This window comes from Mirounga angustirostris, unplaced genomic scaffold (genome assembly GCF_029215605.1).
Source record: "Mirounga angustirostris isolate CCGP_5_RB_7025 unplaced genomic scaffold, mMirAng1.0.hap1 SCAF_4, whole genome shotgun sequence".
Classification (NCBI taxonomy): Eukaryota; Metazoa; Chordata; class Mammalia; order Carnivora; family Phocidae; genus Mirounga; species Mirounga angustirostris.
The window spans coordinates 56,011,451-56,038,684 of NW_026991712.1; the positions used below are offsets into that span (position 1 = coordinate 56,011,451).

The following is a 27,234-nucleotide window of genomic DNA, read 5'->3' on the forward strand; positions in this document are numbered from 1 at the left end:
GAAGTTCAGCCCCAAAATTTAAGAATTAAAATGTAACCTGCCTGACTCTATGGACTGGAGAGTTGTGAGACATGTCAAGGTCACAGAGAAACTATGAGAAAAGAGAACGCGTATTTTCCTTTTGTCATTATTTAATGAGCAGTCCGTTCCTCCATGGCCACTGCTTTTGGCTAGGTATGAGCTATGGAAACATTTTTCCTGGATTCATCTATTCCCTGGAAAGGAAACTCAATCTGGCTTAAGAGAAAAAGTTTCTCTCCAAGTAATGATAAATTGTCTAAATTGAAAGCTCACACCATAAACAAATTTGAACAGTACAGACATCTCACAAAATTAAATTTCCATCTAGTGAATTTGAATGATGTTTTGAGAAAAAGAGAGGATAATGTTTTCAGCCCTGCTTTATAGGATTTTCTTCCATAGTAGTGTTTTCAAGGCCTACTCCCAGGTAATTGAGAACACAATCATAATGACTTTTTATTTCTACATGCCCTATTTTTAGTGAAATACTTAATGTGCTTTGAATGTAACCACAAATAGTACTGTTTTTACAAGGAAATAAAGTCTTGCAAATTTTGATATTCATGCCATTTTACTTTAACTAAACACAAACTGAATACATCTAAGAAATCTAATCACACAAAATGCTCCATGTACATCCCTATTTTTCTTTTGCATTTCACTGTAACTAAATTTCTTATTTTCATACAATCCATATAATCGGTTTCTCCATATTTCAAACTCACTAGTATATTATCTCTATAATAGTTCTGTTGTATAGTTTAAACTAAAATGTAGTTGATTTAAATTACTTGTCAAAAAAATTCCAGGATCAATTTTTTAATAAAAATTACTCATAATCTTTTACATAACTGTAACCAGGCTCCAAATTACCTTTCTAATTTTAATCTCCCACTATTCCTCATCCTGCCCCAGCTCTAGACACAGTGAGATGTTGTTTTCTCATCTGTCTCATGCTTTTCCACCTCTTTTGCTCATCTAATATATTCCTTCCTCTAACAGCCACAAGCCTAAATCCTACCCAGCCGTCAGGAGTCAGATCAGAGGGCTCCCTAGCACTCTAGCATTTCCTAATACTCTGATCAGGATTAACCTCACTGCTGGTAAACTCTTAGAGCCCTTCCCTTTCTTCCTATTATACCCATATCCTTTTGCCTTATAACACAGATCTCGAAGGAACAATTTACAAAGAGTCCCTGACTTACAATAGTCCAACTTACAATTTTTTGACTTTATGATGATGCAAAAGCAGTAAACATTCAGTAGAAACCGTACTTGAAATTTTGAATTTGGATCTTTTCCTGGGCTAGCAATATAAAGTACAATCCTCTCTCATGATGTGGGCAGTGGCAGCAAGCCACAGCTCCCAGTCAGCCAGGTAATCACGAGGGTAAACAGTCAACACGTTTGTGACCATTCTATGACCATCCAGCCAGTCTGTTATTCACTTTCAGTATTCAGTAAATTATATGAGATATCCACGCTTCATTATAAAACAGGCTTTGTGTTGGATGATTTTGCCCAACTGTGAGCTAATAAAAACGTTCTGAGCACATTTAAGGCAGGCTAGGAGAAGCTATGATGTTTGGTAGGTTAAGTGTACTAAATGCATCTTTGACTTAGGATAATTTCAACTTACGATGGTTTTATTGGGACAGAACTCTAAATAAGTAAGCCGAGGAAGATCTATATTATAGCGGTTAAGAGTGAAAACTCTAGAGTGATACAACCTGGGTTCACATCCTACCAATATGTTGACTGACTGGGGATCTTGGGAATGTCCTTTAACCTCTCCATGCTCCAATCTCATTATTTATAAAATGAGATAATTATAGTACCTATTGCATAGAGTTGATGTAATAACCTAAGATGATATACATAAAATTATTTGAAAGGTGCCTAACATCTAGTAAGTACTCAAGAAATGTAAGCTACTATCAATTATAATTTTATTGCTATCATCATCATTATTTCACTAACTGGGAGACCCGCAAAGTTGCCTTATCACTTCGGTTCTTTTTTCCTCATCTGTACTAAAACAGTATTAATATCTTTAGTTATCTATTGATGCATAAAAATTACCCCAACACTTAATGGCTTAAAAAATATTTCTTATCTCGGGGCACCTGGGTGGCTCAGTCGTTAAGCAGCTGCCTTCGGCTCAGGTTATGATCCCAGCGTCCTGGGATCGAGCCCCTCATTGGGCTTCCTGCTCGGCGGGAAGCCTGCTTCTCCCTCCTACTCCCCCTGCTTGTGTTCCCTCTCTCGCTATCTCTCTCTCTGTCAAATAAATAAAATCTTTAAATATATGTATATATTTCTTATCTCATAAGTTCTATAGGTCAGGAATCTGGGGCGTGGATTAGCAGTGTTCTCTGCCTCTGGATCTCTCACAAAGCTGCAATCAAGGTGTTCACTGGGGCTGCTGTAATCTCAAGGCTCTATTAGAGAAGGTCCACTTCTAATTTCATGCTCTGGTTGTTGGTAGGATTCAGTTACCCACAAGCTATTGGACTGAGGGGCTTGGTTACTTCCTGGCTATTGGCTGGAGCTCACCCTCAGTTTCTTGACATGTTGGCCCCTCTATATGGCAACATACCACATTGTAGCTTGATTCATCAAAACAAGCTAGTAAAAGGGAAACAGAGATAGTATAAGCAAGAGGGGTCATTCTCTTCTGTAACCTAATCCCAGAAATAATATCCTATTGCTATTGTCCTGCTCCATTTTATTGGGATAGTCAACAGGTCCAGTGCACACTCAAAGGGACAAGATTACACAAGGTCATACAATACTAGTGGTGGGATCATTGAGGGTCATCTTTAGGCTGCCTACCACATGTTATAAAGTTATTGTGGAAATTAAATAGGACTGATATATCTGAAATTCATTGTAGAGTGCTTAGCCCCTAACAGATATTCAACTATATGAGTTTATTCTCCACTCCTTAATAAAAGTCCTTAAAAACAGACATTGATCAGTGAGCCCTGCAGTACCTTAACACTATGCTAGGCAGATACCACTCACCAACCACCAGAGGAATACATGATAAATGATACTGATACAATTGTTCACATTTTAGTTAATATTGTTTCCATTTTCAGAAAGCACAACCTATGTACCTTTTAGCAGTAATTCATTTTATAGTGCAAGTGTATGGTAGGCAGAATAATGGTCCCCTAAAAATGCCCTTACCTGAACACCCCCAGGACCCATGAATAAATTACATGGCAAATAGGGCTTTGCAGATGCAATTAAGTCAAGGACTTTGAGATGGGACATTGCCCTAGGTTACCCATGTGGACCTAATTCTTATCACAGGAATCCTTAAAAACAGACAGCCTTCCCAGAGAGCCTTAAAACCCAGAGAGGTATGACTACAGATTGGTCAGAGATACAACATTGCTGGCTTTGAAGGAGAAAAGGGACCACTAGTCAAGGAATGTGGACACCTCCTAGAAGCTGGAAAAGACAAGAAAATGGAGTCTACCCAAGAGTTTGAAGAGAGGAATGCAACTCTGCTGACAACTTGATCTTAGCCTGGTGAGATTAGTGTTGGACTTCTGATCCACAGAACCATAAGATAATAAATGTATGTTATTTTAAGCCATAAGTTTGTAGTAATTTGTTATACTATGGTGGGTCACAGAAAAATAATACAAAGAGAAAATATGTAACTTACTCATGAGAGGAATCATACACAGTACTCTCTAAATGCCCAATGACTATACATGGTCATTGTATAATGTAAAATATTAAAAATCATGGAAAGTTAAAAATCTCTAAACATCACAATCACAAAACTCTGGGCTATTTTTTTAATCACTGTATTATAAAGACATTCGCTATCATCAAAAGCAATGAGAATATAAACTATTGTGTTTTCACTTAGCAAACACTTCTAGAATATTTACTATGTGGTAGACACTATTATAGACACTTTAGAAACATTAACTCATTTGATCTGTTAACCCTAAGAGATGGTTACTACTGTCATCCCTGTCTTACAGACAAAGAAGATACAGGCTTAATTAGCTCGCCCAAGAGTGCATTTGCAGTAAGTGGCAGAGTCAGAATTCAAAGCTGGCTCCAGTTATGCTTCTTCTAAATCATAACCTTATATATTCCCGGTAAGTTGCTTTATATACTGTTTTAGGCTTAAGCAGAATTTTTTCAATTGTATGTTTTCTGAGTTATTTTTCCTTTTCATCCATTCAGCAATTACTAAGCACCTCCTCTGTCTTGGGCATAGAGGTAAAAAGAAATGAATAAAGCAATGAGCCTCCCCTTCAAGAACTCACAGCTTAAGTGACAAGAGACAGACATGTAAATAGATAATGACAAAATAATATAATAAATTCATTCAAGCAAAACCATCTCTTTTTTTAGGAGCATGGGGTGGAGGGCGGAGGGGAGGGAGACAAGCAGACTCTGCACTGAGTGTGGAGCCCCACATGGGGCTAAATTCCAGGACCCTGAGATCATGACCTGAGCTGATACCAAGAGTCATATGCCCAACCTATTGAGACACTCAGGCTCCCCCAAAACCATCTCTTATTCCCTATCAATGAGTTCATGATTTAGAAGGAAAGACTAGTGTTAAAAAAACAATTGTGATACCTTAAATGCTACAGTAGAAGCACCTAACTAGTGTTAAGAGACATAGAAAAAGGAATGTTTGTAGGAACTGGGGTGTGGGGGAGACACTGAAGGGTTTGAAGAAAGAGAGTAACAGAATAACATGAGTTTAGTACTTTAGAAAGATCACTCTGGTGAGGAGGGAAGAGATTAAACCTGAAGGGAGGAAGGCTGGAGGCCACAGATTTGCCAGGAAATGATTTAAAGTGCAGAGATGATGAGAGCTTGAAATAAGGCAATGGCAGCAGAGATTATTAGAAGAGAGGGTGGGATTTGGAGTGGTATTAGAAGGCAAGTGGCCAGGGACCCAGGATATGCCATGGGCCTCCCTCAAGGAATAAAGCAAAAGAGAACACTGAGAAGTTAGCAATGATGGCTGTGTTAACACTAGGCTGATGGACGGTGAGAGGGCGTATTTGGATTTTGTATCCTGCTACCCTTCTAATTCATCTGGACATTAACCTGGGCAAGTAGAGTCTGGACGAAGTGCTTACAGTGTACAATCAGATAACACTAGAAACTAACAGTGCTAGAAAGATGGAAGTTATACTGGAGTGGGGAGAAATCAGTGTCTGAGAAAGGAGATAGCATTGTGGTATATTAAAAGAAAAATTTTAATTAAAAATTTATTTTTAATTTTAATTATATTTTAAAAAAATCTTCCTTTATGAAGAGACTGAAATCACCTAAAGGAAACATTTTCTTTACAATTAACTACTGTTTTTAAATGTTGAATTGTCAATAATTATAGCTAGCAATAGCTTACTTTGTGAAGACACTGTTCTAAGTATTGTACATATAGGGCCTCATTTAATCCTCAAGTGTTATTATTAATTCAGTTTATTGTTAAGTGAGACCCCCAGAGGTTGAGTAACTTGCCCAGGGTCATCCAGTAACTGGTAAAGGTAGAATTTGAATCCAGACATTGTGATGCCAAACTCATCACTATATCACTAACCATGTTTAGTAAATCCAGACATTCAGAAATAATTTTTACTGTGTTGTGGCTCAGAGCACGCAGAGGCTCTGGAACCAGACTGTGTAGGTTCAAATCCTCACTCACCACTTAATAGCTGTGAGAAGTTAGGCAAGAGACTTCCCCACTCTGCAACTGTTTTCCTATCTAAAAATGGGGATAATAATAGTGCTTTTCTCCTAGGGCATTTCCGAGGATTAAATGAATAAATGCAGAAAAAGAGTTTAGAATAGTGCCTAGAACATATTACACATCCAATAAAATTTACCTGTTATTATTAACATTATTCTATCCTAAAGTACTGAGAGTACTGGTAAGAAATGCCGTATATACCACATGGCCCCAATTAAGATCTGCAGTAGACAGAATAACGGCCTCTAAAAATGCCCACGCCCTTGTCCCTGGAACCTGTAAATATGCTACTTTACCATGGCACAAGGGACATGGCAGATGTGATTAAGGTTATGGACCGTGAGATGGAGAGATTATCCAGGATTACCTAGGTAGGCCCAATCTAATTAGATTCTTAAAAGACTGCAATTAGAAAACAACTGAAGAAAAGGTAAGAGAAATCATGAAAGGCTCTCAACCCAGCAGTGTTGGCCTTGAAGAGAAAGAGAGAGGGCCACAACCAAGGAATATGGATGGCTTGCAGAAGTTGGGGACATGCCCTCAGCTGATGAGCTGACCTGGAACCAATACTACCACAGCAAGGAACTGAATTCCGTCAACCTGAATAAACAAAAAAAACAAATTCTTCCCTACACCCTGTAGAAAGACACACAGACCTATGGACACCTTGATTTTGGCCCAGTGAGATCAAAGTTGGACTTCTGACTACGGAACCGTGTGACAATACACTGGTGTTGTTTTGAGCTGCTAACTTTGTGATAATTTGTTACAGCAACAGTAGTAAACTAACATAAGATCTGTTTAACTTTTTCCTAAAAGACTCCATATATTGATCTAAGAACTATGTAATATGCTAAAATGGATTTAACTTTTTAAAGTCAGCAATTTTAAACTATGTTAGGGGCATAAATCAATGCCTCCTGTACATTTCTATTATTAAATTCCTTAGAACCTAAAAGTTGCTGAAAGGCTACAAGTATCATAAATAAGATGCTATTATAATTCTTTTCATCTTTTCTTTATAAAGAAATACTCTAATTTTTTCTTAAGTTCTCATAATTAATGGATGAATTAATTATACTTTGATTTTTTACTAATATATTTTAAGCCCATAGCCAAGTCCTAGTAAGACTCTTAATTAACATGTTGAGCAGGAACTTATAAATCCTAGGTTTAAACAATTAACATGTTGCATTTACAGAGGTAAAACACTCAAAAGGCAAATACAGCATGCTGTGGTTATCTACTTTTTCACTGTCTCTGAATTGGTACTCATTAGCTCCAAGACAGTAAGGACTATGTCTGGGTGTTCACCTTTGCAACACTGCTTAGCAATACTCCTGGCCCCCAGCAAGCTTCTGTTAAATAAAGGAATGAAAAACAAATGTATTTTTAAATTAAGTATAGAAAATTGGAAGCAAAGCTTCCCTGAAATTTCAGCTTACTAGCTCACTGGAAAAATAAAGAGGTATACTCTATCAAGAGGTTAAATGATAAAAGTTGGAGCTTATTTTAAATATTTTCAAGCAAAATCTTAAATGCTCTACATGTTTTACATTCTTAATCAGATTCATTAAACATAAGTCAAATATCTTGCTAGCTTGGTCCATTTATTATTATCAACAGCTCTTGTGATGTTCATGTGACATACACAAGGTTCCACGAATTAGAGCTTGCCTTCTGAAAATGCCCTCTGTATTACTCTTTTCGGGGTGCTTTTTTCCCACTTCCATAAAAATTAAATGAAGCAGGTACATCTGCTGGCCTACCTGAAAAGTACAACATGGCTGCCTTCCTTCACAATTACTAAATGAAAGCCTTGGTCTTCTTCAAAAAAGATTTTCTTACCCTCCAGAACAGCACCATTCAGCATAAGTGGAACAGGAGCCACATACGTAATTTTATTTTATTTTATTTTTTTTTTTAAGATTTTATTTATTTATTTGAGAGAGAGAGAGTGAGAGACAGAGAGCATGAGAGGGGGGAGGGTCAGAGGGAGAAGCAGGCTCCCCACCGAGCAGGGAGCCCGATGCGGGACTCGATCCAGGGACTCCAGGATCATGACCTGAGCCGAAGGCAGTCGCTTAACCGACTGAGCCACCCAGGCGCCCCCGAGGCATCACTTTTTCTTAAAAATTACATTTTGAAGCCATAGTATGTACAAAGATTGTATTTACATCTACTTACATCTTTTTTTTTTTTAAGATTTTTTTATTTATTTATTTGAGAGAGAGAGAAAGCATGAGGTGGGGAGGGCCAGAGGGAGAAGCAGACTCCCCGCCGAGCAGGGAGCCCGATGCGGGACTCGATCCCGGGACTCCGGGGTCATGACCCGAGCCGAAGGCAGTCGCTTAACCGACTGAGCCACCCAGGCGCCCCCCACATACGTAATTTTAAATTTTCAAAAACATTCTCATTTCAACATGCCATCAATATAAAATGAACTAGTTTACGTTCTCTTTTTTCCATTCTATACCCGTAGGAATCCAGTGTGCGTTTTACTCAGGCCTGTTTGGCCTACCCGCACCTCAGGTGGCCAGCAGCTCCTGCATCGGCCAACCGCAGCTCTAGAAGAATCCCCCCTCCTGAGCCAAGTGAACTACACACCCTCTTACCTTGCAGCTACTACTCTGTCTCATCTGCACTGCTGGTTCATGGGCTGGGAAGGACTTTTAACTAATTCGGGAAACCATCAACACCATCCTTCTTGGGACTGCTTTTCCCAAGATCTCCTTAACGCATGGGAGACGACAGAACTGCAGGTATGCTAAATCGTACACCTTTGACGTAAAGATGAATTTGAGCAGTGTCAAAATTCATTAACAAATGTTCTGTTATCCATAATGTTTCATATTCTGTGGAACAGAGTATGAATTCTGTTCCAAAGAAAATTATTTTTTGAAAAAGTAAAAGCTGTCGTGTAATACTGCTTCTACAGAACACGCGCGGGAACATGTTAACGGTACAGCTGTTGTAGGACTGTGTGCTCTTGGGGAGAAGAGGGTGTGAGGCAACAAAACGTTCCCAAGACCTACTATGTGCAGGAAGGTTTACCGACCTCTCTCCAAAGCTTAGAGCAAACCCTCTGGCCAAGACACTGGGGTCCATACCACAGAATCCGTAGGCAGTGACAATTCACGCTGCCACACGATTGCTGGTGAACTCTCAAAAAACACCTTCCCTCAGGCCCCAGTGCTAGAAATTCAGACTCAGTTACCCAGGGCTGGACGACCAGGCTGCCCGGGTTCTAATTGTTCCTGGCGATTCAGACGGACCCTGCTGCGCTCGGGTGCTCACTCCCCCACGGCGCGAGCGCGTCGAGGCGACCCGCAGGGCCTCCCGGGCCGAAGCCGCGCAAGGACGACGGCTCACTGGACGGGGCTACCCGCCTTCCAAGCCTGCAGAGGTCCACAAGCTAGCCACCCTCGGCACGCACGTGCAGCAAAACCGCCCCTGCCCCGAAGCTGCCCACCCCTCCCCCAAGGGCTTCCCTCCCCAAGAGGCCATTCCGCTGTGAGCCCTCCACCCGGGGCGAGCCAGGAGCCCGGGAGCTGCGGAGGCACCCCGCTGCCACTCGGCGGCGCTGGTCTGGCCGCACGCCGCGTTGTCCAAGGGCAGGGAAAATCCTGCCCTCAGAGAGCCCCAGCTTCCCCGCGGCCTCTTGACACGGAGGCCTCTTCACGCACGGCCCCGACCGGGGGCTGACGGGTTCGCGACCATCCTGCCAATCAGATCCGTTTTCCTCAGAGTGGCCCGCCGACCAATCACCGCGCGCGGGTGTCTTCTTCGGCTCTTCGGCTCTTCGGCCCTTCGGCCCTTCGGTTCTTCGGCGCTCGCTCCTGCTGGGCTGTCCGGGGCCTTCCGCCACGCTCGAAAGCTGAGTTCTCCTTGGTTTAATTTCCCCTTTTTTTCTCAGACACTTCCGGGTCCTGCGTCGCTCCGGAAGCCCGCGAGTTCCGGAAGCCTGGGTAATCCAGGTTCTGCTGGGAGAAACCAAGCTTCCCAGAGAATGTCTCAGAGAAAGTTACGTGGAACGGGGGCGTTTCGCACACTCCTAAGGTCAGTGTTTGCCCGAGAGAGCCGGACTGCAAACCTGAGGTCTTGCTCACAGCCGGGAGGGCGTGGAGTTTCACGACGTTGTCGCTGCCGCCCTTGGCTTGAGTTTCCCTGTTTATTGGCTTCCCGTTTTCCTGGAAGAAGCAAATCCGAGTCTGATTTGGGAAAGGCAAGGAAGTAGGCCTGAGCTCCTAAAAATAGTCTTAGAATCGCACCGTTAAGAGAAAAAAGACAAACACAGCTAGACTTGAGTTCCTTTGCCTTCCACGAGAGGTGACTTTCTAAAACACTTCACATTTTTTTCCGCGCACTTTTCGGTGGTGGGATTTACTTTTTAAGAATGCCTTAAAAATTACGCAGTGTCCAAACTCCTTACTATCGCATGGCTCGTGTAAAGTGTTCTATTTGGTACAAAAATAGAGGATGCTTACGTTTCTAACATTTTTGAAAGCCTGTGAACTTAGACGCAGTGTTAATTTTCTTCGGGAGGAAGAGCCGTTGAGAACGTTCGTACGTTATTGCTTGCGATGAGTTTGTTACATTTAACATTGATTTCTGGTAACTGAGAGTGTGAGAATAATTGACATTTTTCTTCTGGTGCTTTAAATTAAAAGTCATTGTTTCTTATTTCTTTAGGTTCCATTTTCCAAAAATACCACATTTAGTGAAAGGGCTTTTCCGGAGACCCAGTTGTTGAACGCCCACATCTAACGTGTTCTGGTATTCTGTGATGCGCCTTGAGAATTTTTTACCTTAACAATTACAGGCAATTGCAGGGAGTTTGAGATTTTATCCACACCACAATTTGCAGTCTAAACATCTTCCCCTAATGTGTTATCTTTAGTTAAACCTGAACAAAATAAACTTGGGGTGGCTGACTTTTTTTTTTTTTTTTTTTTTTACTTTATCTTCCCTCTGATCTGCCCGTATTATCAATTACTTCCATCCAGAAACGTTAGAGTTGAATGATTTGAGTCAGAAGGGGACTGGGAAAAAAGAGAGAGAGTGGAATTATTTAAAAAGTAAAAAAAAAAAAAAAAAGGTACATATATGTATTTGTTATTATTTATTATACAGTTATTTTTTTTCCTTTTTTTTAAAAAAAAGGAAGAAAATGGAAGTAACAGGACATAGTAAGGAGAATACTAGTCTAAGTCAAGAGAATTGAGTGTTAGTCCTGACTCTGGTTTCCTTTGACCAGCCCTACCTCGTGGCCTTATTCTCTTCATTTTTAGAAATTAGGGGTAGCATTCAATCTGTGGTTTTAAATATGTTCTGAAGAAGAATTCCTATAGAAATTTCCTGGAGCCACATAGGGGAGAGACAAAGCAAGCAGACACTCAACCCTATTTTACAAGAGCAGCTATTGTATGTGTTCTGTTTGAAAAAAAAAAAGTGTTTCTGTTAAGAAATTTAAATTCATGTCTTAGACTAGATCTGTGTTGTATCTAGCATTATGATTCTGTTTCAAATTACTCATTTGTATCCCGTGTGCATTCATTTGATTAGTAGTTTTTTTTAATAGTAAAAGATACATTTGTAATTAATTCATTACTAAAAGCTACAAACAGGTCTATATTGTCTCATTTGTTTAATAAATACAAACTTCAAATTTAATTCTTTGTGATCAGAATCATAATTCTTTATTTTTCTCTCTTCCTTCTACCCTGGTATTTTAACCATAAAATTTTTGCTTATTTTTGAAGCTCATAATAATCTCTGCAATAGGAAGAGCAGATATTTTCCATTTTACATATTCTGTAACTGGATCTTAAAGACATTAACAGTCTTTCCCAACATCACATTACTACTAAATTTGCATTTTAAGTCTTAGCCCCATGTTTTCCTCACAGCATCAGGTAATTTTAAATTTTCCTTCTCTCTTGCACTTCACTGTGCTCAGGTTCCTATAGCACAAGGGAAATGTATGCCATATGCACAATCTTTCTTTCTGGACAAAAGTTCTGCTCTGAATCACTTGCTCCTTTTTTTCCTCCCTTGATTATCTTGGGCAACCTCGAAGCAAATTGGATGTCCCCTTTACCTCCTTCCTGTGAAATGACAGCAGTTTCTAAACATTCCGTGTTCCTCTTCAGTTCCTTTGGAATGTGGAAGAAACCTCTGGAGAAAAGCTCTGTACTGCTCCATTTGCCCCATGTAATCCTGGCACTGCAAATGCCAGCACTGTGATTTCTCTCCATGGAAGTGGAAACAGGGAAGAGGATGTCTAGCACCCTCTGTCCTTCCTATTGTGCAGCGTTAATCAACTTCTTTTCAATCTTTTACCATCTATGCAATCAAAATGCCCTTTTCTATATTGCTTGTTACTCTATTTAATGTTTTCTTTTTTTTTTTTTTTTTTCAGGCCTCTCCCTCCTTAACTGCCTGTCAATAAGGTGAGATAAAATTTCATCCAAGTTGTCTTCTTACTATTAAGACAAAAAAAAAAGCTGTAGAATAATTCTGTTTTGATTCTGCATAACTGTTCCCTTCTAATGTTAGATGAATTAGCATTGCTTCTGTCTTGCATATAGTATGTGTTCATAACAGTTAAATGAATGTTCATGCCTCATCTTTTCACCCACATATTCCCTTTGTTCAAATTGGACATTCAGTCTCTTTGAATGGTTTTCTGACCACATGTATATAGTCAGGGAGAGAGAATGTACACAAGATGCATCCCAGGCAACATGGGCAACTTTACCACATTCCTTTACTTTCTTTCCCCATTTACAGTCTTGGGAGCTTGACTGGCAGTCTGGTCTTGTGAATGATCTTGAGGGAAAAAATTTTGTTTTGAGCTCTGCAGGATTGAATTTGTTCCAGGTTTACCACATATCCATACTAATTATTAACTTCCTTAGTGTGTTCAACAATTTCTCTACTGTTTACCAGAAATTTACTGATTGTTGTCTGACCTTAAACAGGTTGTTAATCTTCTCAAGCCTAACTTTTGTCTTCTAAAATGGACATGATAGTTTTTACTGTGTTATGAGGATTAAGTGAGATAAACAGTGTGAAGAAAACATAATGCCTCACAGATAATAATGTGTCACATGGTATTTCTTTCCCATTGGTAATACCTCTGTTCCTTTGTGGATATTTCCATGTTGTTTCTTTTTTTTTTTTTTTTAAGATTTATTTATTTGTCAGAGAGAGAGAGAGCGCGCACACTCAAGCAGGGGGAGCAGCAGAGGCAGAGGGAGAAGCAGGCTCCCCGCTGAGCAAGGAACCCGATGCGGGACTCGGGTATCAGGGTCCTGGGATCATGACCTGAGCCGAAGGCAGAGGCTTAACCAACTGAGCTACCTAGGTGTCCTTCCATGTTGTCTTGAATGCCATAAAATATGCAATTAAACATGTGTGCCAATAATTTGCAAGTCATTTAAAATTCTCTTCGTAGGTTCTAGAGCCCTTTTCTAAATTTATAGAGCACTTAAAAGATCTAGTTGCTTCATGTGTTTCATGTGGCTCTTGTTTGTTCATCCTGGGATTGTAATTTTTGCTGTAAGTTCATGCCTATACTCTTAATCTTTTAGTGTTTAGCCTTTTAAAATAGCCCCATTTGCATGTCCTGTGGTATCCTCCTAAAGTGTTTATGTTCATCTTTTAGGCCCATCACCACCTTGTCAGTCCAGGACACTAGTTTGGAGCATGGCTCTGCCACTCGGCAGCACATACACTAAAATAGTTGTGTGATTTTACACAAGTCAGCTAATCTCTCTGTGCTTCAGTTTCCTTGTTTTAAAACAAATGATAAAAGAACCTCTTTCATAATATCGGTAAGGATTAAATGATTTAATATTTAATTTTGCAAAGGATACTTAGCTGTGATAGTCCCTTGTTAGCACTTGATAACTGGTAAGTGGTATATATTTACTACAGTTGTAAACTGTTAAGCTGGTGGGTATTGTCTTCCGGATGCTTTGCTATTTTTTTTTCTATGATTGTGTCTCCATCTCACATACTCTCTTCTGATTTCTCCACTTTTCTCTAGCCTTTTTGACACTCAACATTATCATTTCTGCATTTGGAAATGGCAGTTCTTTTATTTTTTTTCCTCCTCTTCCAAGGATTCCTAAAATAGTTCTTATAAGGATTCTAAATAGGTAGACTTTTTACAGTTGATTTTTTGAAATTTATTTTTATATATTTTAACTGCTAGAGAGTATAGTGTGATAAAATGACTTGTCCAGAGTCACACAGCCTGTTGGTGAACCTGGTCTAAGATACAGAACTAATCAGTACCAGTTTAACTCTCTTTCCCTATATTCACTCAAACATCTGCTCTTTATTTTCACAACATGCTTTCTCTCTTAAAGACTCAGAAGTATCAACTTTCTGAAAGAAAAGATTATGAGTAGCATGCTTCTCTCTTAAAAATGTATTTGTAAAGCTAGACCAAGGTATTGGAGATTCTGTTTTAAGGTTTAAAAAACCAGAGGGAAACGTTGGTTGGTGTTAGTTTTAGATACTTGAATAAGTATCTTAAATAAGTAAATGAAATAGGAAATACTCCATTATATAAGACTAATTATAATCTTGATGATTGTAGTATTTGATTTCAGTTCCCTTTTCTCTCCAAATTAAAAAAAATGTTATCTATATATCTGCTAGGGCAAGTTACTTATTGTTGCTCATCTTTTTGAGCAATTTATGCGATTTTGAAGTTTATCCTAGAAACATTTTGTTGTGTACTCACTGCCAGTCCCAAAAAGAAAAATCCTATTTGGATTTTGATGAGGATTACATTTAAGTTAAGAGTAATTTAGAAGTCTAGCATCCACAACAGAAGTTTAAAATTACACATGTCTTGTCTGTATCCAAAAGAGTACAATTGGGATTTATAACATTAGATACCTATAAACTATTGAAACTTGGTTTATATTTGATGAAAGAGTAGAACAAAAGAGTAGTGACAAGTCATTTAGCAAGCCTGTGGCAGAAGTGGGATTTGAACTTCTAGTTGTTGATTTCTAGGCCTATTCACAGTGCCAGAGGTCACAGTGTCTTAATGAGTCTCAGTCATAGCTTTTTCTCTTTTGCTCATGTTTGAAATGTGTTCTGGGAATCGGTGTCCTGTGAAATCCCTCTTTGATGCATGTCCCATTTATTAGTATTGATTTCAATACAATGGACAGTAAATCTATCTGACTACACAAAGGAAATAAAATAGTAGGGTATAGGTTCAAAGCTTAAGATCTCCAGTTATAGAACTTGATTCACATAACCTGATAATATGAAACATTAGTTTAAATGTTTTTCAAACCTAAAAGGAAAAAATTAATATATTGTCTCATCCATTTGATTACTTGAACCCTCAGGATAGTGTGGCAGCAACACTGTCATACTAAAAATTAGTTGATTATTGTGGATCTGAGAAAGGATAGCCTGCCAGTGGGTGCATACATGGGTTTGATACCTTAGGGAATACTTGAGGATCAAACGTTTCTGCTGACAAAGTTTACAGGACTGTAAATTTAAATGTAGAGTTTTTGTAGGCAGCAGGCATTGACAAATATGCCTAATGGTAATACATCTAGTACTGAGAGTCTCGGAACAGGTCAATAATAATGTGTATATTGATAGCAGCAATGCAGGAGATGTTACTTGGTATTATAGCTAAAAATCCATGTTATCCCCTTAATCATAATTACATTAATATTGACAGGCCCTTGACAATACTCACATTATTATTGATAGATTTCTGTCAATAACATGTTTTAAATAAAATATATTCATTCATAATTTGTACTATACTCAGTAAAAGCTCTGAAATACATTCTGAAAATTCTTCCTTCTTTAGTGAGATACAGTCGTTTGTTTTGGTTTTGGAATGTGATATAGATGACAAAGTTTTATTTGGGGGAATGGAAAGCATAAAAAGAAAGGATGAGTTTTTTTTTTTTTAAGATTTTATTTATTTATTTGACAGAGACAAAGCGAGAGAAGGAACACAAGCAGGGGGAGTGGGAGAGGGAGAAGCAGACTTCCCACTGAGCAGGGAGCCCAATGTGGGGCTCGATCCCAGGACCCTGGGATCATGACCTGAGCCGAAGGCAGATGCTTAACGACTGAGCCACCCAGGCGCCCCGAAAGGATGAGTTATTTAAGGATAGGTTTATATATTGCTGCTCTTAGTAAACGAATTTCAGTTGTCTTTTTTTTTTTTCCTGTGAAAGAAAAGCAGTATGAGTTGTCTAGTGATAAAATGTCAGCAGGAGACCTTTTTAATAGTTTTTAGTTCTCGATCATTTTGTCTTAAACATATTTATGTGACAGGTTAATCACACTAACCCTATAGATGCGATAATTTGCCTTGAGCATCTTTTTCCCATATCCTTAACGTAGTAGTATCCTTCACTAAACACATATTGTGTAGTGCCAGTTACACTTTTAATTAATTATTTTTATGAGTCTCTTTGCATGGGACCATAAATGTTTCCCCTTGCATTGGCCCTTAAGAATCTTAAATTAGTACAGTTTGGGAAATGGGGATCGGGAAGGGAAAGGGTTATAGAATTGTGTATTAAAAGAATGAGATTTCATGGCAGAATAGGAAAAGGTATTGCCTGTTTTTGACATTCTGGAAAAATCAATTTGAATTAAATCTGATGGTGTTCGTTTCAATTCTGAACAATCCCAGCTTTAAAGAAAAAGATTAGTTTGTATTTTTTTTTTTTAACTATTCAAGTTGGAGCCTACTTTTGTGAAACTAGATACTAATCTACAAGAACCAATAATATGGGGATCGCTAAACCTTACTTAAACTAAATTCCTGAAGGTAAGTAGAAATAGACTGGCTAATAGTTGGGTGTGGATGGCAATCAGTGTAACAGCATCAGGAAAGGAGGGTTTACAAAAAAAGCATTGGGGATTGTCGATTAAAAAATGTCAAGACGCCATAATCTTTTTTATTTTGATTAGTTCTTAATGAGGCAGGTCATTACTTTAACTTTTTCAGAAAGTTATTAGTACCTTCATTAAGGGCCTTGCATTGTTGCAGGAATCCTCTAACTGGTCTCCGGGAGCTGCAGCCTTCGTTTTCTTCTTGAGCTTATGGAACTCTGCTATCAGATTCATCTTTTAAAAATATATCTCATTATGTCTCTTCTCTTCAGTGAATATTCATGCCTATGAAATCATTCTGGTTTCCCTACAGTGGGCTTTTGGCAGTGGGTTAACTCTTCAGCAGCCTCTCCTGCCGGCCTGTTTTGGTCAGCCATGGCAGATGACTTGGATCTTTGCTTCCAGGTAACAGGCACAGCCACAGTGAATGAGAATTAAATCAACAAGGAGGCAGCTTCTTTTGGAACCCATCCCAATATCTCCCAGATAAACCATGGCCAGGTTTCATGGCTTGCACGTATATGGGGTTTGCACAACCTGTTCTTGTGTCTTGAATGCCATTTTTTTCTTTTCTGTCTGGGAAGTTTTGTGATCCTTCATGGTGTCTTCATATTTCAAGATTCATTCTTTGCCTCAGAGATCAATGGCTAGTCCTGATTACAGTAACATCCTATTTCTTTAAAAATGCTTGAATAAAAGGAAGTGAACTGAGAGTTAAATTTTTGGCTTGAATCCCTGGTACCTAGGAGATTGCCTGGCATTTGATAAGCGCTCAAAAAATATTAAATTGAGCCATTTGTCCGAGACTTAGGATTCACTAAAACACACTCCTTACATTATATTGAAAATAACTTTGTGACTTAAAGGCATTTATGATATTTTTCTGTGCTTTAGACCTATCATGGGCAAGTATTGTTGTACAGCAGTGGAGGGAAAAGGATTCCATGATCACGTTGATTGAACTTCTAGTTATTTCTATTTTATCAGTTTCTTCTACTCCTGGGCCCTCCCATCTCTAAAGCCAATATTCTAGAATAAATGTATCTGCCTGAAAGAGGAGAAAGGAAAGGAAGAGGAATGGAGTGTCCCATGTTAGTGATGAATCAAAATTGGATGCCTGTCTGGACTGCTTGTACCATGCCCCGTTCAGCAAAGCACCCTAGAGTCAGATATTATCAGTGTGCATTCCTGAAGTTTCTTTGCTTCCAGATAATAGGCATTACCATATCGATGAGGGTTAAATAACCAAGAGAGCAGGTCATGCTGGAACCCATCCCCATGCTCTCAGAATTCCCCCTCCATAATCTCCTTTTAGATAAGATACAGGAGTGTGATGTGTTCCACTGAACCGTGTCTCTGCCCCTTCCACCTAGTCCCCCTACATGCTCACACATAATAGTGACATGTTGTTCACTATTTAACTGCCACAATTATATTTTAATTTTGTAGTTAGTATTTCCTGGGAAAAAAGTTCTTTCACAGCATATTGACTGAGGCATTAATATAAGTAATAATGAAAATTTCAGTCTTTTGAAATAAATTTGCCAAAACCAACTTGGAGTCTTTTTCTTCTTATGCCCATCCCTAGCCAAAGCAGCAATAATATAGTAATAATAATACTTTCCAGCTTCCAGACCACTTTCATAACATTATCTGGTTTAATCTCAACAACTTTGTTTGTGTGGTAGCTGTTCTTTCCAACTTTTTGAAGAATCTGAGGGAAGGGGTGCCTGCGTGGCGCAGTTGGTTAAGTATCAGACTCTTGGTTTCGGCTCAGGTCATGATCTCAAGGTCGTGAGATCAAGCCCCACCATCAGGCCCCATGTTGGGCTCCACACTCAGCATGGAGTCTGCTTGAGGTTCTCTCTCCCTCTGCCCCTCGTGTTCTCTCTCTCCCCCCCTCACCCCCCTCCCTAAAATTAAAAAGCAAAAAAGAATGAGGGTAATGACTTTTTCTAAGATCACATAGCAAGTAAGTGACAAAGCTGGAACTTGAGCTCAGGTCTGATTGATTTTAAATATGCTTTTTTTCTACTCTGTCACAGTTGCCTAAATAGGAATGTAAAGCAAAGGAGGAATATTCCACTTTAACTGGGGTGTGTAATGGACAGTGTCTGTTCTATGTTTACAACTAAAAGAAGTTACAAAAATGACTAAAATGTTGGAAAATAAAACCTGAAACAAAAAAATAGAGAAATCATTCATCTGGAAAGGCAAAGGCTAAAGAACAGTTTAATGATAGTCTTTTGGTCCATTAAAGAGTCTTACCGTGGCGGGGGGCGGGGGGGAAGATCGAGCCCAGCTGTTCTTAATCTACACTGAGGCCAGGCCTGGGGAGAAAAAGAGGAAAGAAAAAAATGTTAAACTGTAACAGAAGGGATAAAGAATTTTTCGATAATAAGGATTGTTAAATATTGGATTGGTTAGAGTGTGTTAAGTCTCCTTTTCTGGCACCCATTAAAAATTCCTATCTTTGCTAAATGTTAAGTATGATTCCTCCAGAAATGAAGTATTTGAAATGGCTGATTCTTCTGAGAAAACACTCCCTCAGACCAGTTTTTCACTAAATACAAGTAAGGAACCTGAGGAGGAGAAGGCTTCACTCACCATCCAGTTCATCTAGATGCTCTCATATAGTGTTCAGTCAGTATACCAATTAACTACCAAACTACCCATTCTATTGCACATAGATTCAACAAACATTTACTGAGCAACTACTCTGAGCCCATCTTTGTGGTATAGTCTATAATTAATAACATGTCCATCAGCCACAATGCAGAACTGATTATGACTCTAGTATTTAAAGATACATGAATTGGTGGGGCACCTGGGTGGCTCAGTTGTTAAGTGTCTGCCTTCGGCTCAGGTCATGATCCCGGGGTCCTGGGATCGAGCCCCGCATCGGGCTCCCTGCTCAGCGGGAAGCCTGCGTCTCCCTCTCCCACTCCCCCTGCTTGTGTTCCCTCTCTCGCTGTGTCTCTCTCTGTCAAATAAATAAATAAAATCTTTAAAAAAATAAATAAAGATACATGAATTGGCGTAACTGGTCCTCTAACACAAGCCATGTATTTTATCTGATACTCAATTGAAAAGAAATAGCTATCCAGTCCGATTTTGGGAATGTGAGAGAGGTAAGAGGAGGAAACTGGTAGTGTTAGACTTCTATCCGTGTCCAATATGGTCAGAGCCTTTCAAGGGTAATTTGACAATAAGAGATCTTCCCTTATCTTGCTGACCACAGAATATGAAATCTGGGGAAGATAGAGAGTTGTAGACACTATGGTAGTAGAGGGGTCACATGTTAATATTTCCACATACCATGAATGATTGTAGAATTTTGCATGAGGAAAACTGAGCTAGAAATCAGTCTCTTTTTAGGTGGCAGGTGCTTTGAGAAATAAGTATAAGATAAGGCACTTTCCCTTAACTAGTTTACAGATAAACTATGGAAAGAAGATGTACTGACATGACTGAAATCACAGGGCAGTTGGGTGAGGGATCAAGTGAGTGACACAGTGATTGGCACAGACAGTTGCTGTCAGTTAAAGGTGGTGATAATAGGAGTTGGAGATAGTTATGAAGGTTTCACAGAGAATGTTGAAATAGAGTTGGAATGTGAAGGGCAGAGAGTTGTGGCAGTGGGAAGAGTTGGCAGGAAAGGTGAGTATTTTAGGTACGTGAGAAGAGGCACAGAGTCAGGACTGAGGCATGGAATTAAGGACTCCACTAGAGAGTAGTGGCTTGTTTGCTTGCAGAGATAGAGACAGAATTGGGCTAGGTTGCATCTGAGAAGTTTGTACTTTATCCCAGAGGTAATAATGAGGTAAGAAAGAGATGATTTGGTAAATGTAGGCAAATAATTTTGTGGATTTTAATTTGCTTCTGGGGTTTAAAAAAAAAAAATGTTCTGTTTGTTTCCCTCAATTACATAATGCATATAAGTTAGAGAAAATGTGTAAACTGCAGAAAAAGTGAGAAAAATGGATTTTGGAATTCTTTTTCTCTTGAGATAGTTTCAAAATGTTACATACTGCCTTTGAGAACCTGCGATACCATATACCTCTGTTACTACCCTAGTTGTCCATTTACTTCCCTGCTTCCCTTACTAGACCTTAGTTAGGGTCCTTAAGTGAGAACCAGAATGTTTTGTTTATCTCTGCATCCCAAGCACCCAGCGGGGCTAGGATGTATTGATGTCCGTAGAGTTTATGGAATTCATGAGTAGTCTCTAATCTCACAAGGTCCACTTAACTGAAGAAAGGGAGAGCCAGAGTCGGTGCAAGATTTGTAACAGCCACTGTGCGTACAGGGATGAGAACTAAATAGAAATGAGTGGGAGGGCTGGCAGACAGCATGGAGCTACATGGATGGTAGATATGCCAGAAGAATTACGAAGTTCGCTTTGAAGTGGACTAGCCCATTCATTCTCAACATCACTGGGAAGCTTGTTAGAAATGCAAATTCTTGGCTCCCATTCCAGGCTTACTGATTCAGAAACTCTGGAACTGAAATACTGCAATGTAAGAAATCCAGGTGATCATGATAAATGCTCAAGTTTGAAAACCACTAGCTGAGAAGAACAGTGAGACTGCAGGACTGATGGTGAAGATTGCAGCATAGAAAGATTGAAAGCCCAAAGATGTACATGATGCCAGTGAACAAAACCAATGAACAGCCATGCAAGCTGGAACAGGAAAACTATGAGAATAAGATTATATTATTACAAAGAAAGCTGAGCATGTTGTTTTTTTTTTTTAAAGATTTATTTATTTATTTATTTATTTATTTATTTATTTATTTATTTATATTTATTTGAGAGAGCGAGAATGAGAGAGAGAGAGTACATGAGAGGGGGGAGGGTCAGAGGGAGAAGCAGGCTCCCCGCTGAGCAGGGAGCCCGATGCGGGACTCGATCCCAGGACTCCAGGATCATGACCTGAGCCGAAGGCAGTCGCCCAACCAACTGAGCCACCCAGGCGCCCCGAAAGCTGAGCATGTTTTAAGTGGGCAGGATCTACTACTCTTGCTTAATTAGTTCACTGCCTTCCTGATCTTAGTGTTTAAGTAAATCAAGTAGATTTAAAGTAGATTAGTCCTACGAGAGGGACCCCTCACTCAGAATCTCCACCCAGATTTTTTCTCCTGTCTCCATACAACTGCCTACTGAGCTCTAGCTGTCTCATAGGAGCCTCAGATCTCTAACACTACTGTGGTTATTACCTCTCCTTCAAATCTGTATCACTGCATGTGTTTCCTATTTCAGAGAATTGGACTACCATCCACTCAATTACTCAAGTCAGTTATTCTTGGCTTATTTCTCATTAAATCGTGTCACTTCTAACTTCTCATAGCTTTAAAGATACCTATTTTTCTCCATCCCTACTGATACCCTTATAATTTAGACCATCGGGACTTTCTCATTGATCACTTTAATAATCATGTAACAGTCATCTTAACTTGTCTCTCTGCCTCGAGTCTTTTCAGCTTCAAATCCATTCTGAATGTGGCCAGAACAAGCTGTCTAAAATGCAGATTTGATTAGTTCTTTTCTTAAACTATCCAGTGGCTCCCCATTAACATCTTGATAAAATACAGCCTCCTCACTTTGGCCTTTACTATTGGTCCCCTGCCTTCCTTTCCAGCCCTTTGTCCTTGCACCTTCAGTCCTTGTTGTCTGCTCTCCCTCTGCTTGAAATAGCTTTCCTTTACCTTCCTTTACCAGGCTGACACTACTAATCTTTCAGGTAGCTGCCTAGATATTAGTTCTCTGTGAAGCCTTCTCTGAACTTCTGAGGTCTAGTGTCAGAAATAATGCCCTGGATTTCCCCTTGCATATCATTCCTAACACCTTACTGTAATTGCCTGTTTATTATTTTATACAGCACATTCTTACCCACCCCTCACCTCACTACACTGTAGTCTCCACAAGGGGTTGAGACTGTGTCAGTTTACTATTGTATCAGTAACTGGTAAACAGCCAGTGTACAACAAATGTGTTGAAATAGGTAGTAATCAATGGTCTGGATATGATAATATGAAATAGTTTTAAAGGCTAATGGGTAGGAATTTGTATTTTCTATCCTTCAGCTACCCCTGACTTTATCCTATTCATCTAGTCTGCGTAGTATACATTACGTGTACTGGGTGCTATGCTGGTTGCTAAGATTCAACCGTAACAAGACTCAGTCTTTGCAACAGGGTTTATCCTCTAGTGGAGGAAATAGATGATTTAAAAAGTAGCCTGTGTACAGTACATAAGGGCCAAGAAGTTGGAAGAATGGAGTGCTAAGGGAACAACTAGAAGAGGCAGCCAACCCAAGTTTGGAGAGTCAGGAGGAAGTGATGCCTAAACCACTATTAAAAATTTAGGACTTAAAAACTGAAAACTGAGTTTTTCAAGTAAAGAACAGGAACATACTGTTCCAGATGGAGGGAACAGACCATAAGTGTTCACCAGGGAACAAGAGAAGGGGGCACCTTATGACTAGAGGTCAACCGATTAGGAAAGAAAGCAAGCTGGGGTAGTTTGGGAGGCTTGTGTGTTTGAACAACTGCAGTGTGGGAAATGCACTGAAAAAGGCAAAAGGTGGGATAGACCAATTAGATGTAATCCAGCAGAGAGATGAGAGCTGCTGAATTTAGGAAGAGGCCTGCAGGGGATAGAGTAGTGAATGGATTAGAAAAATATTTGGGGCAAAGAGCAGAACCTTGGGGATTGATGAGATTTGTAGAAAGAAGAAAGGGAACTCGGTTCTAACCCCCTTCCTCTTTTCCTGTAGCTCCTGGCTAGTATGAGGCAAGTATTTCACAGAACTTGCAGCAAATATCTCCCCTGCCTTAGCTCTAAGCTATGAAATTTTGAGGGAGCTGTAGGAAGGGGAAAAAAGTGAGATCATCCCAGAAGGCAGATAACGTTTATGGGAGAGAAACATTCCTGTCAAATATCTAGATTGAGAGGAAAGCAGTAGTATACACCTATTATTCAGTAGGCACTTTTGTTTCCTATACTTGAACTTGTTAAGCATGTAGTCTTCTGCCACTGAGTCATCTAGGATCCATGTGTAATTTAAAAACATCCCTCTGCAAAACCTCTTTAACTGTCAGAAAACAAAAACCTCTTTAATTGTCAAGGACATTCCCAGTTTCAAGAGGTACAACTTTATTTTAGGGTATACCTTTCAGTCCTTTAACTTCTAACAAATTACATATAATATCTTTTTAGTAAAAATCATAAATAGAATTTGAAAGGACCCTAGAGGTCATTTTATCTCTGGCCTTCAGTTTTGTAAGTGAAAAAAAGCAGAACTAGGTGAAGTGACTTGTCCAAGATCACAACTGCCACGCTGTCAGTGACAGTGAACTTCAGTGGGACATCTGCCTCCCTCTGTAACTTAGTGTTCTATTAGTGCACTAGGCCTTTTGAAGGTCTGGAAATCATGCATGATCAAGATCAAGCTCCATATGTTCAGGGCCCATTTTAGAAACTCAAACAGATTTCTTGTCATAGTTTGGATTTACCAGTTTTTTAATAATAAGTAAAATATCTAAACTGGTTTGTATACTCCTTGACGATAGCAGCCAGAGTGTTTTAATCACTGTGGCTTGTACATAATAGGCATTTAATAAGTGTGTTTTGAATGAGTCAGATATAACTAGCTAACCACTAATCAGCTTTTTCTATTTCATTTAAAAGATTTTTGTCTCCTTAGCACCTCTGTGATTCCTTATTTTTTTTTTATGAAATGGTCTTAGTATATATTTTTACATCATAGTTTTTCTTAGAAAACTGTATGATGTGTATCTTCTTAATGTCTGAATAACAGCATTTCTGCATTCATGTTGTTTTGTGCTAGTATTTATTTTCTGCCATAGTGTGATAGCGTAATAAACACTGTTCATTTAATTTTTTCTCCTAACTTTATGGATATAAAACATATTTCAGAAAGATTAAATGACTTGTTAAAAAATATATACCTTTGGAGTCAGTAGAAGTGCTGGCAATTAACCTGAGGTCTTGACTTATATCCATTGGAATGTTCCATAGAGTTCACTGTATTTATTAAGTTCATGTATTTCTCCATTAGTCATGTTGTTATTTAGCTTCGTCACTGTTAGTATCAGGATTTTATGATCTCCCTGCTAATTGACCGAGGAGGATTACTTGGATGTAATTTGTGGAAAAAGGATGCAACTTGCTACAACCTGTTATTCCTTTGATGAGGAGGGTCCAAAAAAAAAAAAAAAAAAAAGAGAATAGCAAAGAAAAGAAGGGAGGGAGGGAGGGAGGAGGGAAGGGAGAAAGAGAAGGTTCCATGTAAGAGGTGATTGACTGTTCACTGCTGTTTGACACCTACTGCCAGCTCCATCTTCAGTGGAATGACCAGGGCCGGTCATTTGTGCATCACAATTTTAGATGTGTAAGTTGAGGAGAGGGTACAAGCTTGCAAATGTTTGATGTTCCCTAATTGTACTTTGTAATTGTACTTTACCCCTAGAGACCTTCAAAGAAGACATGGCTTCCAGAGAAGAGAACACGAAAAGGACAAACAGAGTGCTAAGAATAAGTCAGTTGGATGCACTTGAACTGAACAAGGCCCTGGAGCAGCTAGTTTGGTCCCAGTTTTCTCAGTGCTTTCATGGATTTAAGCCAGGGCTGTTAGCCCACTTTGAACCAGAGGTGAAAGCGTTCTTGTGGCTTTTCTTGTGGCGATTCACCGTCTACTCTAAAAATGCCACCGTGGGACAATCCGTTTTGAATATTCAGTACAAAAATGATTTTTCCCCAAAGCTGAGGTACCAGCCACCGAGTAAGAATCAGAAGCTGTGGTATGCTGTGTGTACGATTGGCGGCACGTGGCTGGAAGAGCGCTGCTATGACCTGTTTCGAAACCGTCATTTGGCATCATTTGGGAAAGCCAGGCAGTGTGTGAATGTCATAGTTGGACTTTTGAAATTAGGTGGGCTGATTAATTTCCTGATTTTCCTTCAGAGGGGCAAGTTTGCAACTTTGACAGAACGTCTCCTGGGCATTCGTTCTGTGTTTTGCAAGCCCCAAAACATACGTGAAGTTGGCTTTGAGTATATGAATAGGGAACTTCTCTGGCATGGTTTTGCTGAGTTCCTGATTTTTCTCTTACCACTTATTGATATCCAGAAGTTGAAAGCTAAGTTGTCTTCATGGTGTATTCCTCTTACTGGTGCTCCTAATAGTGACAGTACATTAGCCACCAGCGGCAAACAGTGTTCTCTGTGTGGAGAGTGGCCCACCATGCCTCACACCATAGGATGTAAGCATATCTTCTGTTACTACTGCGTGAAGAGTAGTTTCTTATTTGACACGTACTTTACCTGTCCTAAGTGTGGCGCAGAGGTACACGGTGTGCAGCCACTGAAATCAGGAATCGAGGTGTCAGAAGTCAGTGCTCTATAAAAACTAAGATTGTTTCCTTTGAGGAAAACTGTTACTTGTTCAAATCCTTAATATTAGTCATCCTAAGCATAGTGTTTAGGTGTCTTTTATGAGGGGATGTGCTTTTCCAGCCACTGTCTTCTGTTCCTTTCCAAGCATGATGAAATTCTAATCACTAGAAACCACATGATTCTGAACATATTAGGTAAACAATAATGTGTTACTTTAAATCATTGCATTCAATTTTTAATGTCGAGAATAATGGACAGTTTTTGTCAGACTACTAAAAATGCTCTTTCATTTTGCTACTTCCTAAAAAGAGGTTAGATTCTAAAATGATTTCAGAGACTCTGGGATAAGTGTGTATTTATTTTCAGAGATGGCGTTATAACATCATAATCTGACAATGATAAGACCCTATTGTTTTGAGCCTTAAGATCTAGTGCCCCAGTTGTAATTTTAAGCTTTTCTCTAAAACCTGTTTTTGAGGGGTTCTGTTGGCTTCATTCTCGGGCAGAATGATGGCCACCAGGAGCTCCAGACTGATGTTCTGCCAGCTTTCTGATCCCCTGGGAATGAGAGCTTCTTGCGTAATAGTTCCAGCTAAGTCCAAGACCTCATTGTCTTTGGTCTGCCTGGGATTACACATTTGTGAACCAGGACAGAAAAGTACTACTCTTGATTACTAGATGTGTACCTCGTGGACCCATAGCAGGAGAGTAGGCAGTTCACCACAGGAAACTCAGGTGCCATTATAAGAATAGTGGATGGTGGGCAGCTAAAAAAAACAGATCCCTGCTAGAGTCCACATTTGCCTTAATATCAGAAGTCTGTATGCATTCTTTAATTTTACCATTGATCTGAGTTGATGACATAAGTAACTGAATGGTTGACTTAGATTGCAGATTTAAAAGGATTAAATAAATAAATATTTTGTTATACCAACAATTTTGTTGTAGTGTTATTTTGATAAAGTTCATTCTGAGTAAATACCCATTTTGTTACCATTTTAACATGAAAATAGTACTTTACCTATATGTTAACTAATAGAGTTGTCAATATTATAGGGGTTTTATGTTTTTCCAGACACTAATGGCACTTAGTACAATATGTTTTTTTAATTTTTAATTTTTATTTAGCATCTACCCCCTCA

General features: G+C 39.3%; 1 protein-coding gene across 2 annotated transcripts; it reads left to right on the top strand.

Moving 5' to 3' along the window:
• Window positions 1-9,337: 9,337 nt before the first annotated feature.
• On the top strand, window positions 9,338-27,029 carry PEX2 (peroxisomal biogenesis factor 2). Of its 2 annotated transcripts, none has more exons than XM_045896349.3 (3): window positions 9,338-9,826; window positions 12,189-12,219; window positions 25,168-27,029. In XM_045896349.3, the coding sequence occupies exon 3, from the start codon at window positions 25,185-25,187 to the stop codon at window positions 26,100-26,102; it is 918 nt and encodes a 305-aa protein (XP_045752305.1). In that variant the 5' UTR covers window positions 9,338-9,826; window positions 12,189-12,219; window positions 25,168-25,184; the 3' UTR covers window positions 26,103-27,029. The 2 variants fall into 2 exon arrangements, with proteins under 2 accessions (XP_045752305.1, XP_045752306.1); XM_045896350.3 differs by lacking the exon at window positions 9,338-9,826 and adding an exon at window positions 9,847-10,096.
• Window positions 27,030-27,234: the final 205 nt, after the last annotated feature.

What these genes read in the sequence shown, in the direction of transcription:
- PEX2 (XM_045896349.3), top strand. Translation starts at nt 25,185, where the DNA reads ATGGCTTCCAGAGAAGAGAACACGAAAAGGACAAACAGAGTGCTAAGA.